Below are 16,635 nucleotides of genomic sequence, written 5' to 3'. Positions count from 1 at the left end.
CAAACGGGAACACGGGTGAGGTTCGTATTACTGTATTTAGACTGTCAATAACTTAAAAATACATCGAAAATGTACATTTTTTTTTTTTTTACACGTTCCGCTTGGTTTGTATTTGTTAGACATTCTCGTTGTGTCTAAAAAAGCCGGGGGGGACAGTGCAAAGAGAGCGGCAATGGGGAGAAAGGCAAACTGCTGGGACGGGTCTGGCTGTGGAAAGCGCATACTGACAGGGGTGGCACAAAACCAAGTGGCAAATCTATTCCTTACTGCGACCTGGGAAAAAGAACCCGGGATCTTACAAAAGTACAGTTAGAAATAGTAACCCTGAGGAACAAAACGAAACCAAAACAAAAAAATGTCACATTATAAAGAACTCAAGTGGTTATTTACATTCACAACCTCAAGATTAAACCCTTTTGGAGAACAAAGCCTGTAAGTGCTAATGCTAAATAAATATCAAGTCTAGTTATCAGGTAGTTTTCAAAGGTACTAAAAATCAAAGATTTTTTTATACTTCCAGACTACAAAATCTGGTATACAAAATTATGTCAAATCACTTTAAGGCTAATATACATTTAACGCAAGAAAACAACAGGCAGCATCTGAGATGCAAATATCTCAATGCTTAAAGAAACCATTAAATTAGGATTCATCCAGAAAACAGCAACTAAGAGATCATTTCTCAAGTAATTCCTACCTAGAGCAAAATTTTGGACACCATGTCTTGCGGTTATTTAAATAACATATTTACAGTTCAGCTCTTCCATGTACAATACGACTGAGCTCATTTTTATTGTACAGTCTCATTTTTCACCATTTGATTACAATATACAAAATAGTATTCGATCCATTAAAAATACGTACAAAGAATTGTTTGCTGAAGACTCCATGTACAAGCCACCGACTGCATTTTTCCTTTACTTGGTCAAATGAATGTCCTAACTGATATCACTTGTTTGCTTAGTAGAAATAATGGCTAAGAAATACCTCTTGACGTGATGAGATACCATCGATTCAACAGGCCTATGTGTGCTGGGACATACCATTCACTAAACTCCTAAGCTGCTTTACTACAGTCTCTATTAGCTTCTGCTTGTCACGATCATTCTTCCTGAACTGAGCAAAAATGTTGTTCTTTTTGCTAGAATCTTTCATTCTGGAGAAATAAAAAACAAATGACACAGACATATTAGAAACATAATTTGAGAAGGAAAAACTTAACTATTTAAATAGGTTTACTTTCGTTCCTCTTTTGATCTTTTTGATATTACCAGAAAAATTACAAAATCTGTTATCTTCGTATTTTTAAATTAAACCTCTGTAATGAGGAACTTGTTTTAACAAGTATTACTTCACACATTGCCCGCAAGTATTAAGCAAAGAGCACTTGGGCACAAGCCGGCCCTACCAACTGTGCTGGGAGAGAAGCAAACCACAAAACCCGTTAGTGTCATCTGCCTCCACGGTAGGTTCAGACTCGGCGAACGGGTGTGTTTTGCTCACCGTCAAACTACCCGGTACTGTTAGCGCTGATCTTCGGGATCAATGGATTTAAAAACGAAATTCAGGAAATAGTATAAATCGAAGCAATAATATTTGGTTACAACGCAGGCGATACGTACCCTCTGTGAACTCTGCAAAACAGGTATTCGCCGCGGGCAGGAGAGAAGAGAAAACACCGTTAGAAAGCGTCTTTAAATCCCGGTGTGTCGATGCGGTATTTAACGCGGGTTGATGCCCTCCCTCCCCGGCTCCACTGCGGCGAAGCCCCCGCTTTTCCCCCTCTCCGAGGCGGCAGCTCGGGAGCCGCCGGCCGCGCCCGGGGCCGCTCGGGACCCCCCGGCACCGTCCGCACTTACTTCTCCAGGAGCGTGAGGGCCGTGCCCGGACTGACCCGCAGGTATTTGGAGGTGGCCTGCCCGTAATCTGCCAGGTAGGTGGACCAGTCCCACACCATGAAGAGGTCCAGGAGCTGCGGGGGAGCAGGGGGTTAGGGAGCGCCAAGGGACTTTGCGGGTGCCCAGCCCCGAGCCCACAGCCCTGCGCGCAGCATCTGCCCCGAGCCCACAGTCCTGCCCACAGCTTCTACCAGGAGCCCGCAGCCCTGCCTGCAGCTCCTGCTCACAGCTCCTGCCCGGAGCCCGCAGCTCCTGCCTGGACACTGCAGCTCCTGCCTGGAGCCCCTGCCCGGAACCTGCAGCTCCTGCCCACAACCCCTCACCTGCCCGTTTCTCCTTCCAGCTCTTCCTGCCTCCCCCCATGGGCCAGGGAGCAGCTGTGTGGGTTCAGCCCGTAGAGGGGATGCTAAAGGCTTCACCCCTTGCTTTACTGTGGGGGGTGCGAAGGGGACACTCGTGTCTGTGGCTGCTCACAGTAACTTAAGAAACCAGAGGTTCAGGTAGTCTCAATTAAGTGAATTAAACAACCCCTGCTGCACTCTCCATGGTGACTGATCCCTGTGGTTTAGCCCCAAGCCCATGGCACACTTCTGGCCCAAAACAACCCCAAACACTTAAAAGGGGCAATAAAAAGCCTCCGAGTGCAGCCTCGTATCTGGCCACAGTTTCGAGTTAGGCCTCTGACTCACAGATCTCAGAGCTGCTGTTCAACAGAACAGCCTGCTTCTGCAGGCGGGCGCGATGCCTAACCTCCGGCAGCCAGCACCTGCGCAACCCGCAGAGCCTAATTCCCCGTCTGCCATCACGGGTGCGGGCCAGGCACCGCTGGGCGCCCTGCCCAGGCTGCCCGGGGCCAGGGCACAGGCGGCACGGCTCGGCGCATCCTTTCCCACGGCTACCTGCCGGCCCCGCTCCCGCTGACGTCAATGGCAGGGTGCCCCAGCTTCCCCCGCCACTGACGCTTGGCCTCCTCCCGCTGCAGAGGGCTAACGTGGGCTTGCTCTCAGGCTGCCCGCTGTTAGCCAAATCTTCTGTTAAAATGAGCATGGGGAACCATGAGAAACACTTTCCCTGGCTTGCAGTGCCCGTGGCCGCTCTGCTGCGCTGCGTCCTCACTGTAACCTAGAGCCCCTGACTCCCTGCGGGCCTTGCTACACCAGTAAGGCTGGGAAAGGTGGGATGGAACAGGATTTTCTGTAAAAATAAACACTTTAGGAAACTTCACTGACTATTACAGGTTGTACCATTTTGCTGTTTAAATAAAGAACCCCTTTCACTTTAAACATTTGCTTCTGCTGCGCTAGACCAGAGCTGTTATAGCCAGGGCTCAGCAGCAAACGCCTTGGCTCCCCTCAGCAGGGCTGCAGCAGCACGGGCTCCTCTGCCTTCTCAAGATTCACTAAGAGCAGAGCTTGCACCTCTGAGCCTTGCTGTACTCAAACCTCTCAGTCTGATAAAACATCACACATCTCCAGTAATCCCCAAAATTATCACACCAACTTAATCACAAAATAAAAGCATACACCAGGTCTTCACAGCTTCAAATTCATATGCTTTTTTCCTGCAATTTTTTCTACTTCTTAACCTCTTTCATGTGTTATTTTCAAATAAAGTGTCTAATTTAAATAAATTATTTTGTAATAATTACTCTTTCCATATTTGTAGTAGAGACTTTTATGAATGTGCAGTAACATTTCCTGGCTTTCTAATGGACCTCTGACACAGTTATTGCTCTGTTGTTCCAAAGTCCTCCAGGGACCATTATAAACCTCAGTGACATCTAGATTTTACATTGACCTATCTCATTTGGGTGAAAGGTGTATAAAAAGCAAGGAGGCTATTTCATTCACTGCTGACTACATATCCAGGACAGCCATCAAGTTTAAGTGCAAACAGTTCTTTCTCACAAAGCTCTTTCTCAGAACAGACACCATCAATTCTCCTACTGAACTGGAGAGAAGAGAACATGTCTTTAGTCACTTGGGAAGGTTCTGAATAACTCAGGAATTAATGGCATTTGTGAAACCCACGGCCCCAGTTGCTGCTGCATGTTACTCATTGTTTCTTATCACTTGCGCTACAACAGTTGGCAGCACGCAGTTCTCAGAGAGGCTGTATGATACATTCAAAAGCACAATCAAAAGAATGGAAAGATAGGACAGGCAGACGTACAACACAAACTGGGAGCCACAGGAACCCAAACTATATAATCTGGAGACTTCATCTTCCCTCTGCCTTACAGAGAAGCGAACAGAATGTATTAATAAATTATTACTAATTACAATGCCACTTGTCATGGGATGCACACAGGAAGTGGTGCTTAAGAAAGGACTATGCTAATGCTCCTACAGCAGTTGTGTTCAGTAAATCAAAGGCAGAGGATTTAATTTCTTATCCCTACCGTAACACTGGAATTCAAGATTGTGCAGTCCAAAGCCATTGATGACCAATACAATTACAGTGCTGGCAAATTCAAACAAACATTCCTGCCAACAATGACATGAGTGATTTTCACATCATACTTCCAGTGCTAGAATTAACTGCCCAACTGTATCATGGCTCTGGGACATCCCAGTGATAGTGATGGCATGGGTGGAAGATTATACCTCATTATCACCTGACCAAACACAGGTAGGCTTGCAGGGCTCTAAACAGACCACTGAGTCTTTGCTTTTCAATACCAGGTAAAACAACATCCCAAGATAACATGAAACATATCCTGCCTCTGAAGGGTGACCACTCTGAGAGACACTATTAGCAAGGGGGATGCACCCAGAGCCCCTTTCCTGCTCCACACTTGGTAAAAGAGCTGCATACGACCAGCCTCATGCTAATAAATCTCCTAAATTAAAGCAGCTGTCATAACATGCAGCAATGTAACATGAAGGTCCAGGGACATGCAATCAAATGATACATGCCACCTTTCCCTCCTCCTGCGCATGTTTTCAAGGGTAGCACTGGCAAATGCGCCCTGCTACAGGAGTAAAGTTGACCAAGCTGCAGACACTGCTGGAGACCAAACTGCTGCTGTGCACAATTATGCATTGTGCATTTTGTTCCCCTTACAGCTGCAGTTCTGCATTGTGGCATATTGCTGTACATAATGGGCTTTGACAGCACGTACTGTACACTGTGGGTGGGCAAGAGCTGCCTGGTGTGCAGCTCTTCGGATCTGTGTCCTGGCCATTCAGATCACCTGCATCTGACTTGGCAGATGTACAGTCAATTCAGGCACTTTGCGAGGGGAGCAGGCTGGCGAGCAGCCAATGGCAGCAAGGACAGTCTAGCAGAAACGAGCTGCTGGTCCCAGGACCATCACATGTGTATGGGAAAGAACTTCAGCCCACCCATACAAAGCTCCCCTCAAGCACAGCCCCAAATTCACCTTTTCTCCTGCAGCCGTTCTACAATGGCATTGACCCTACTGCTTCAACTTCTGCTACTGTATTCTTTCTGATTTACACTGCCTTTTGCTACAAAAATGTGTGCCTTATTTAAACAGAGCACTTTAATTCCTCCTCCTATAAAAAGACCTCCGTTTAAGTGAGTGTGTCTTGGTCACAGGCATATTGACCCCACCCATTCAAAGCAGCAGAAAAATATTTGGGCTACTTCATATGATTCGAACATACCCCTGGAAAGACAAAACTAGTAATAAACACTGGCCTACCTAATCCTTTGATAGATGATTTTTATTTTAGTAAAGGATAAAGTTACTTTGAAATTTATACATAAAGACTATTGAAAATAAGAGCAGAACAGGAAGATTCAAAAAGTCTCTTTTTTAATTCATGCAAACAGATAGCTGCATGAAACTCATCATGAAAACTTGGCCAACTCTTCAATAGAGGAGAAAAAAAGCCTAACTTTTTGCCTATATTTTTCTGTATTTTCAATCACAATAGATGCATATTAAAGTGATTTTATAATGTGACAGGGACTAGGTGTGTGCAAAACCACAGGGAGAGGGAACAGCCTTTGGTAATGTTACACGGTACTCAAGATGAAGATATAAAGAAAATAATTTGTGGATTTGGCTTGACAGGCTGATGTGACTCATACTAGGGAGAAGTAATGTGTGGGATACGTTGAGTTCCACTGAAATAAAAGAAGGCTCTAAATCTTTGCAGTTTTAAATACTGTGATTACTGCTAATGTGGAAAAAGAAAAATTGCATCATGGGCAAGTCTAATCGTTAAAGCGTTAATTTTGCCAAAATGAGTATCAGTTACAATTAAAAAAACCCCAAAACATTTAGGGGATTTAACTTCAGGTGAGCTCACCCCAAGTCTTCTCAGTTGTGAAGCATGAACTACAGGAGAATTTTCTGGTTCTATGACAGTAGTTCTTACTGTGGCAACTAGAATCAACCTACTAAAGGACAAATTAAATCAACATTTCCTTAATAATATTTTATCTGCTAAAACTGTTGCTATTACCAAAACAATAACTGAAAATGAGATGTATTGTCTAGCAAGCAACGGTCCATACTGACATGCACTGTAATAAGGAAAGTACATGCATAGAGTAGGTTCTGGCAATAAATATTTTCCTGCTTCAAAAATCAACCAAAATCCATACAGTGCAGCACATCACACTGGCATTGCTGACTGTGACTTCTTTAGGGGTAGGTAGAACACACATTGTTTGCCTTAGAATTACAATAGGAAAAATGCTTATTTTGCACATCCATCTTTCCAAACTAAGATGTATGGGAGCTACTTCACACTGAACAGAACAGCAATCTCTCCCACAACTGAGTCTGGAGGCAGAGCAGACCAGGAGCTGTTAGTCAGCAGCTCAGCCTCACCTAAGGAGTCACGGAGGGTGCTCTGTCAGAACCAGCTTATCAATGTGGCTGAAACACTGTGAAGAACCTAATAAACTACTACTCTGCTATGCAAGAACAATGGCACTGTTGTACTCTTTATCCCATAAAAACCACGAAAAATAAGAATAAGCTGAAACAGACAATGCTATATACCTGAAAATTTCATAATGAAGTGGAGTATGTTTCCCAAGGAGCAAAGGAACAGATCTTCAAGCCTTTCTAACTAGGCATAATTAAAAAGAGAGTTTGCAGAGAAGCATCTCTATATGTGTGCATGAATTGTAACCAAAAAAGAAAGTAACACGGGAAAAGCTTTATCCTTTCTATTACAGTCTACCAGATGGAGTGTTCAATAGACTGTCCATTTACTTACACTAAGAAGACAGATAGGGGTATACACTTCTGCCTTATTTAGAGGATTTGTCTCTTATAAAGGTGTGATAAAAGAAGATCCTTTATCCTTTGGGACCATCAGGGTTGATGATCAGAGATCAGTATGTTCCTTTTACTGTATACGAAACAGTGTTGCCCTCGCAAACTGCATTATCAGTCACATATTTTTCTGTTACTATAGATAACTTGAGACCTTTGGTTGCTGTTCTACACTTACATTTTGAATGATGCCTTATAATACACTGATTTGCTAACTTTTTGTTGCTATGTATTTTCTAAATGCCTTTTATGTGCCTAACACAAGCTCTTTCTGCTCAAAATAAACACCATGTGGGAAAAACAAAGGTGTTTATATATACTTATATAAAAGGCTATGATCACTTCTTACATTAATTACACAGATAGCGCTGCTGATTTTATTTAGAAGACTTTTATTTTAAACACAACAATCTTATTGTAAATAATACTGAACTATTTATTTCAGTTAAAAGAGATCCTACTTTAAGACCTCGATAGCTAAAAGGTTTGTTTAACACAAAACATTACAATGTTAATGCCACAGGGGGAAAAAGGCTTTTAAGATTTTAGTGATGGAATTCTGGTTTCAAATAAGGCACTTACACTTATTCTTCAAGTTCAGAACTGCTGTTTTCCAATATCAAGGTGATATGGTCATGTTTGGCTATAAATTAATGATAATCATTGCTCAGTAAAGCTTTGTCTTTTATTACCTAAAGTCCCGAGTAGCTCATCCGTAGTCCTGTATTTAGGCCATCTTGTAATTACGTGAGAATTCTATGCACTGGGAACCGCTGGAATCAACCATCCGGCCCTTTCAATGCTGTTTCAACCTCTTGTCACATCCTCAAATATCATACAGATGCCCTTTGCTTTTTACTTTTGGGCAACTGTCAGGAATAATCTTGGAAGAGAACACAACTTTGGGAACTGGCTATCCACAGAGTCAACAGAAGGGCTTCAGAGAAGGAGTGTCCATTACACAACACTGAGCATGTTGGTTATACTAGAAAAAATGTAATTTTAAATTATCAAGGTAGCTTAAAACAAGTTGCAATGGTGCTGTCCCCTCCTTTGAAGAATAAGGGCGCCAGTAAATAGCTTCGATTTTACAACTAGGCACCCCTGATTCAGGGGCTGGGGAGAAAAATTAGGAGTTGTACACTTAGTACCCTGCTTACCTATTGCAAACCCAAATATTCCATCAGAAGAAAAGTAATTTTTACTATCACTGTCAGTTATGTCCTTCTGGCCCACTGTCCTTGCTCACAAGCTGAATATTTCTTATGCTAAACAGTTTATTAACCCCTAGTCACCCGGTTACTTCTGCACTTGATTACACTGCATGTGTAATTACCTTTTGTCAGGTACAATTTGCCTGATAAACATGTCAGAACACTTGCTGCTTAGTCTGTTGAAACAGATAAATGCTGTCTTTCCACAGCCTTGGGGCATAATTAACAGGAGAAAAAAAAAAGGCAGTTATAAAAACAGACAGAAGCTGATTCAGTGAGGCAGGAGTTCACAGCGTGCAGCCCGCCAATGCCCATGGCCGGCCCGCTATGCTTGCCTGAGCGCTTATTGAGCTCCAGCCTGCTGTGACAGGGCAACATGGGCAGCCTCAAAACTCAGAGTTAAAGTAGGTTTCCACGTGAACTTCAAAAAAGAGTGGGATGACGCCCGTTTGGAAAATAAAAAAAAAAAAAACAAACAAAAACAAAAGTGAAGCAGCAGATAATGATATTGGTAGAGTCCCTGTCATCATTATGTGTTACCCTCCAGCAGACTCCCTGGGATGGGACCAGGAATTGAAAAACTAAAAGAAGGCAGAGAATAAAAAAAAAAGAAGAAAAGTAAAAAAGGGGAAGATTGGGGGGGTGGGGGTGGTGTAAGCTTTGTGGCCTCAGTTGCTTCTTATTTCTGCCCCGTAGTGTTTGCAGGTTATGTACCCAGGCACTACGGGAGTGCAAAAAAAGAAATCCTTACCTGACCTCTGGATAACCCAAACAGGAGATTAGCCCATTTCCAAGCAAAGCAGGTTGTCACACTGTTAGGCCAATTGCTTCTATTGACACTTTGCATAAACATCTTACACAGGGTGATCAGAAAGGACTGTTATGCCATTAACGCTCTTTTTATTTTTTTATACCTAAGCCTTACAGAATAAAGGCTTTTCTGAGCCAGGGATAACAAAAGGGTCAAAAGGTCACAAACATTCTTTTAAGTAGGTAAAAATCGGGGAAGTTTAGATTCATTGAAAAGTGCAAATTGGAACTTTTTTTGCATCTTGCAACATTCCAGAACGCTCAGCTTTTTCTAATTTTACTTCTAGCAAATTCATTAATCTACTTAATTGTGCATTTTTACTTTTCTTTTAAATAAGATAATTCTAAACCCTTCATTTTAGGAAATAGGGAGCTGTCTAATCTTCTCAGCTAATCAGTAATCTAAACGGATTTCCATGTTACCGTTAAAATCCTCATGAGGATCAATGTAAAAATATATATTTTTTTCTTGAAGTGGTATGACTGAACAGTCTCTCACATACAGTTTTCACCTATAATTTACACAGCATGCGGTTTGCACTGTGTACAGCAAAATATTCTATATTTCCCTTTGTTTTGTTTTTGCTTTGATCAGAGATGGAAACAATCTCCCTTTAATAGTATAAAAGCCACCTGCTGGGCATTGCAGAGTACAGCTAATTGGTAAATTCTTTGAAATTTAGATATAATGGATTTTGACCTCCTTAATTAAAAAAATCCAAAGCCTTGAATACTGGTGATCTCTTCTGGGAAATGAACTGTGCCAAACATATACAACTGCAAGCTACGTTCAGTCTTTTAAGAAAAAGACTGAATACAGAAATAACATTGCAATTCCTTCCTTCAGGACGCACAGCTTTTGACCTAGAAAAAAGCCCTGTGACTGCTGTTAGCTATGTATCATTTAAATCGTTAAGATAAAGGAATAGCAAATATATTATTATTTCAAGTATTACTATTTGTATTAGGGTTTGGAGTTAAAAAGCTTCAAAGATAAAGGGGACTTTTTCATTTTAAACACAGCAAACTCACAAAAGCCACTCACAAATGTCCCAGCTCTCAACATTTCCCATCTCAAGAAGCTCACACTGTACCAATATACACCTTTTATTCAGAAGAATAAATGGGCTTGATGACCCAAGAGGAAGCCTGTCAACCAGAATCATTGTTGTTTCATAATTTCTGACATAACGTTAACCTCTCAGTGGAGCTATAATCTCATCGGTTTGTGAACTCTGAAGCAACGCTGCCTTCCTTTTGTTAAAACACTTATTTGTACTCTGCCCAGCATAATGGGGCCATGGTCCATGACTGGAACTCATAGGCACTGCAGAAACACAACTACACAACACTTTCTTTTTAGTCTCTGCTTATGTTTCATGCACAAGTATGTATGAATATAAGTTACATATGTATATACTTATTTTTAACGAATTAAGAAAAAACCCGCTGCATGAACATGAAGATAACACCCCCATTAGTTCACCAAATGTTATCTCCCTTGTTTATTAAAGCATGCACACCATGAAAGCACTTACTAGATTGGAACTAAAATGTGAAGGACCAGAATCAGAACTGGACAAAACAAGTCTTGTTCACTCTAAACATTTCCTGGTCACAAAGAAACTATAGAAGTATTTTAAACATGAATATTTAAGTCCAGGTTACAAGGGAAAAAAAAGAGAGAGTTTGCTAACTGTAGAATAACACTGCACCAACGAAATGCAATTATCACTTAATCAGTTGGCATTCGTTACTGCTGACAAATACCTTGTTAGCCTGGTTAGCAAGTCTGCCTGCCACATGCCAAAATATTTTGTTTTATTTACTCCTGGTGACTTATTTTGTGAATGTGATGAATGTTAAAATCCCCCACTACTGATCACATAGCTGGAGCAACACACATCGGTCTTTTATTTCAAAGTGTAAATTGATCTCTTGATCTGTGAATGCCTCCCTATAGTTTATGCTACTCTTTTTCTGGATTGGTATAACAAATGCATTTTCAAAGTGATGTTATGGGGACTTAGCTATGCAATTCCCATTAGTGTCAATGGGGGTCGCAGGCTAAATTCCTAGGCATTGCTTTGAAAACTGAGCCCGGGATTTTCAAAGGAAGCATAGTTTGTGTTAGAAAGGCAGTGTCTTTCAATTTTTAAGCCATTCCATTATATGCGCCTTTTTTTTTTTTTTTTTTCCACTATGCATTTAAAAATTGTGCATAAATTGGAGACATCTAAATGTTCACAAAAATGAAACAGTATTACATTTAAATGCTTCCATCTGTCTCAAATTTATAAGTGAAAACCATATCTGTCACTATCGTGAGTGTTGGAATGCAATCTTAAACACATTTTTAGGTGTATAATGTAGAAACTCAGAGGTTACAACAGCTGAACCACTGGGAATCGTTGTTACACTAAGGAAAAAAAACCCAGAAATTACTTGTGATCAATAAGTCCTTTAAAACCGAAATTCTCTGAAAAGGTGGAATTCTTTCCTAAAATCTGGATGTTAAGGTACATTCTGGGAGATGTCTGGTCTCATTATATTCATGAGCAAGCCCAAATACATTTTTTTATTGTCTGGCACTTCAAGAGAACTTAGGCCTGCCTACACAATAAAACACTCGCTGTTGAAGTCACATGAACAAGCTTGTTGCCGTTACCATAACCAGAAAAACACTCACAACGTATAATTTTTACAACTACCATTAAACCTTCAAGCAGCCCAAAATGTAACATCTGAAGAAAGCCACTAGAAATTAGTCACTGAAGTAAATACAAATAGCTAGGCTGTATGCAATACACAATATAGCAACAAGGAATACCTCTTCAAAGAAGATTAGTTTAATTACAGTGCAAATGTTTATTATGAAGTGTATTCTTCATCATCACTAAAGAATAAGCTGGATTAGTAGTAAAAGAGCCATATTTTGAGCCTAGAAACAGGGAAGAGTTTGAAAAGCAGGAGCCTGGCAGACAGTCATGCTCCAGAGGGCACGGGCTTCGGCCAAATTGTTCATGTCAAGCCTGTTAGCCTGTACACGAAGTTCCTCTAGACAAAGCATAAAACTATGTCAATGGTAAAATTTGTGTGGATTAAAAATTGTGTATTATGCAATGGTCATTCATCATTTTTTTTGGTTTTTGAGTTTCTGAGGCAAAGGCAACACACTCAACAGCACGCAGGGGTGACAAGTGCAGTCTCCCAAAACAGGACATCCACCTCTGACCTGAACAAGACTTTGAAAATATTTAAGCTTTTTAAACTACGAAGCATTTAATACAGCACAGTTAATCTCATACTGTCATTTTTATTTGGCTTCTCTTTTTTTTTTTTTTCTTTTTTTTTTAAACAGAGATTCGCAAGTAGCATTTAAACAGTAAAATTTACCAAAACCATTATTAACTGAAGAGGTGATTTTTAGAGGTTTGGTTACTAAACTTAAATCTTCTATACACACTTTTTTCAAATGCATAAGACTTATTAACAGACTGCTTTTAAGTATTTGCTTGTCTACGAAATAATACCATAAATGGCACGTGATGTGGCACAGTACCTTAAAATACTTCTTGTGGTGATTAAATTGGTATCATTTGTCCCAATCTTCCTGTAAAAATCTGTTTGGGGTGTTTCACTAAAAAAAGGTGTATTCAAAAATTATAAGAGCTATTGTTAATATTAACTGGTTTAGAGAAGGTGGGAACTAAATAAAAATCACCTAACTTGGTGCAACTGGAATAAAATGTAAACAAAACAAGTTCATTTCAACTTCCAGAGTGTGTTCTGGAATTGAACACTCTTGTCCTATCTGTCATATTTACTATTTAGTAGTATCCATGTGAGTAACCAGATGCCTGCAGTCTCACCAGAGGTCAATATCTATACTATACCATGAAAAGTCATTATCTGACAGATGTTGTTTTGAACTAATCCAAACTTGTCCTTGTATGCATACACACCTAATCTATGAGGTCAGGCTGCTATACCCTAGAACTAAACACCTGTAGCGGTCTACCCAAGTATAATTACAACTCCCAAGTTTAAGTTTCAGTCTGATTACTTATAGGTTTGAATAGTTTTAAATACATTGCCCTGGCATGCAAACATAAACCAATGCCTACCCGAAGACAAGCAAGCATGACACAGCTCCATAGCATCAACCTTGCGCTCACAGAGGAGGCAAAGACTTCAGCTCTTTGTGTGAAGCTGCAGCTCACAGAACTGAGCCAGGAAGTTGCCAGTCTGGCCACAAGAAATTCAGTGGTAGAATGGGATATTTCTTTCTCCTAGCTTTCCAGTTATTTCTTGTAATATTCTGACTTGGGCTAAAACAACAGAGAAAATTGCAATTGCATCTACGAAAAACACTGAAATTGCATTGTCACAGAGATTGAGGCTTCCAACCGAGCCGGAGGATATACATCAGGTCTGTCAGGTTTATGAGCACCTCTTGACTTTGCAGCATGTGGTCTCCACAGAGGCTGGGGATCTCTAGTGTGCACCTATGAAACACATCTCCACTGAGGTAACCAGGGGTTCCACAACCAGCTAGTAGGGGAAATTTGTAGGGAAATTCACAGGTGGAGGAAAATTGTTTCAACAGAACAGTCTAATTATTTTTTCATATATAACTTGGTGGTTTCTTTTAGCTTATTTTTAAGATTTGTATGGTTCTCAAAAAGCTGCAGATCTAAAATAAAAAAATGACGGAGTCTTAGTGCTCTGGAATCTTATGTTGTGGCCAGCATTGGTGGCTCAGCATTTTATACATAAGGCATCACTCTGAAAAACCTCTGCAGGAAGCAGACAAATATAGAAACTGTTCAATAAAGCATCTCGTCTGATCTTGGGTGCTGAATTAGAATATGTGGAAAGCCACTAAAATCTAAGACATAATAGGCCAGAAACCAGCATCATTTTGTTTGCATCCAGAGACAAAAATCCAATGCAATTGTAAGACAAACATGTAGAGATGTGCTCATCATGAGTTGACTGTAAAGAGACAGTTATTTCTTCTAAAGTAGTGCACTCAGGGTATGGCTGCAGAACCACCCTTCATAGCAGATGAAGTTACATCCCTTAGGGAAAGCTCTACTAGACCTGGGAACCACTGGACAAGGAATTCCACAATCAGTAGCTCAGGAATGTAAATATAGACAAGTTAAAAGCAAAGCCAAAATCACTAGACAAAAGTTTCATATTCTTTCCTGGACAATCTTCACTTTCTTTTTCAACTACTACAAGAAGTTTACTCCCACATTTATATCTGTCAAGAGACTCTAAAAACATTTTAGCAAATACTAGAGCCTGTATAAAATTCCAGTACATGTTTTTGTTTTTCTTGTCTAGATAACTTGGTTTAGGAAAGCCTTCTGAGCCCAGTAAGCTTCAGTAATAAGAAACTGGAATAACTCAGAATTTGTTTTTGTTGGCTTTTTGCAAAAGATCTTTCTTCTCCTGCTGCTATGTTTGCAAACTTTTTAGGAAAAACCCTTTCTACTTAATGTCAGTAGTCCACTTCTCTAAGAATCACACTGTCAAGAAATTATTCTCCTTAGAGTGTGATCTTTTTACTTACAATATGCCTTTTCTCATCACTTCTCAGATTATATTTTCTTAATATGTTTAATCTGAAAAATTGTTTTCATAATTGCTCCAGAAGAGAGAATAATTCCAAACTCTGTAATATGTCGTTTGTAACAATTACACTTCATAGCTCAGCTCCAATAGATCCCAATATACACGGAATCTATTGCTGAGTGAGGATAGCACAATTCAGCTTCTAATGTCTCCTGTAATTCGTAAACCTCTTCCTCTGATTTTACTTGCCACTTTGAAATGTTATCCCTTTCTGGCAAGTAATCCTGTGCTAGATTCTTTTGCTTCTTAAACGAACATTATTCTCACCCTTTATTGACTGACCACATCTATTATCACATGTAAGCAGTGTTAATCCTCTAGTAATTAACACCCTTATTAGAGCAATTTTAACTCAAAGAAGTTTAAATCACATTATTTGTTTTATTTAATTAAGCTATGGGCACTGGTTTACACTATCATTTGAGTTTTCTGCCTGTGCCTTTTCCATCTACCAGTTACACAGGTTCCCTCCATCCCACGTTACCTGTATATTTCTGTCTAGGAATTATTCAACATTAGTCTCTTGCACTGTGAACCTTTTAAACTGTCCTCTACATCAATAGGTGCAAGACTTAGGAACTATATTGAACATATTACCATTCCCAAAACTATCACTTCGATGTACAATTCAATGATATTATCAAATCTGTATTTCCACGGGACTTGAGAGCCTGCTTGTGCTTGAAATGAAGGAGCCAGTTTTAATGTCCTTCTCATACATCCTAAGCAAGAGTAGATACTTTTATTTAAACTTTAAACTGGCAAAAAGGAAGGAGAATCAGAATGCACTGAGTTGTGTCACTTACAAAGGCTGGATCAGCACTTTGTTACTTTGAAAATAAGTTTTTAAAATTGCATTTTGTGTGTGTGTCTTCTGCACGTTCCTTTCTATGGGAAAATAATCGATGTCTATGTTATCCTGCAGATCTCAGGTAAGCTACTCAACTGACACGTTTGACACAGGGTCAAAAGATGAAAACTGTTTTCTGGTTTAACTGCATCATGTTACACTGTGCACTCTGGAAGAGTGCAGGCTAATTGTGTGTCCTCCTGGAACAATTCCCTGGAGGCATGCGACTGAAACCGGGAAAGCTTGTGTTCTCCTGGGAATAAGGCAACCTGATGGCTTCATGGACTTTATACACCATTAACTGTGCACTGAAAGTCTTTTCTTTCCTTTGGGTAAAAACATCTCTTCAGACTTTTAATGTTAAAGAAAAAGGTTCTTAAGGGGTCTCAGCATAAACCATAGAAAATGATAAACACAGAATGAAAAGGATAAAGACAATAAAGTGCATTTATAGACAGGAACTGACTTTTTTCCTCTTTTTTTTTTGTCCTTCATCACCTTTTTTTCCTTCCATCAACTACTACTTTCATCTACTCATATTTTGATATTTTTTCATTATTTTTTCTCCCACCATCACTCTCTCTATAATTTTGTGGTCTCCTAAATTATGCTGCTCCTTTGCTAATATTGCCCTAGTGATTTGCGGAATCAAACTAGGTTCTAAAGCATGTAAAATTTGTTTTATTATTTCAATATTCTTTAAAACAATGCAACTCCCAAGATGACAAACCAGAAACACCCATAAAAGACATAAATGTTAACGTTTAAGTCAGTATGATATAGAACTGTGCCTAAGAATAGTTGGTACAGTCAAATCACTTACAGCATAAGCAGTTCACTTCAATTAGAAACCAGTTACTTACATAACAGTAGGAAATAATTTCTTTTGGGTCCTATTAGTATCTTTGTAATAACAGAAAGAAAACATGAGGTTTTTAATCTACCAGATTTTAA

General features: G+C 40.0%; 1 protein-coding gene across 8 annotated transcripts in view; it reads right to left on the bottom strand.

Moving 5' to 3' along the window:
- Window positions 1-28: 28 nt before the first annotated feature.
- Window positions 29-16,635, bottom strand: part of EXOC6 (exocyst complex component 6) — a 93,553-nt gene continuing 76,946 nt past the window's right edge. For 6 of the 8 annotated variants that reach the window (XM_054071579.1, XM_054071580.1, XM_054071581.1 and 3 more), the window contains 3 exons: window positions 1,860-1,972; window positions 1,623-1,634; window positions 29-1,156 (listed from right to left, as the gene is read on the bottom strand). In XM_054071579.1, the coding sequence (XP_053927554.1) occupies window positions 1,024-1,156; window positions 1,623-1,634; window positions 1,860-1,972 (258 nt within the window). In that variant the 3' untranslated portion in view covers window positions 29-1,023. Of the gene's footprint in view, window positions 1,157-1,622; window positions 1,973-16,635 lie in introns of all 8 variants that reach the window. The other 2 variants (XR_008450682.1, XR_008450683.1) reach the window with 1 other exon arrangement.

The sequence above is a fragment of the Cuculus canorus genome, chromosome 7 (genome assembly GCF_017976375.1).
Source record: "Cuculus canorus isolate bCucCan1 chromosome 7, bCucCan1.pri, whole genome shotgun sequence".
In the NCBI taxonomy this organism is placed as follows: Eukaryota; Metazoa; Chordata; class Aves; order Cuculiformes; family Cuculidae; genus Cuculus; species Cuculus canorus.
This window is presented reverse-complemented; position numbering and strand designations above follow the sequence as displayed.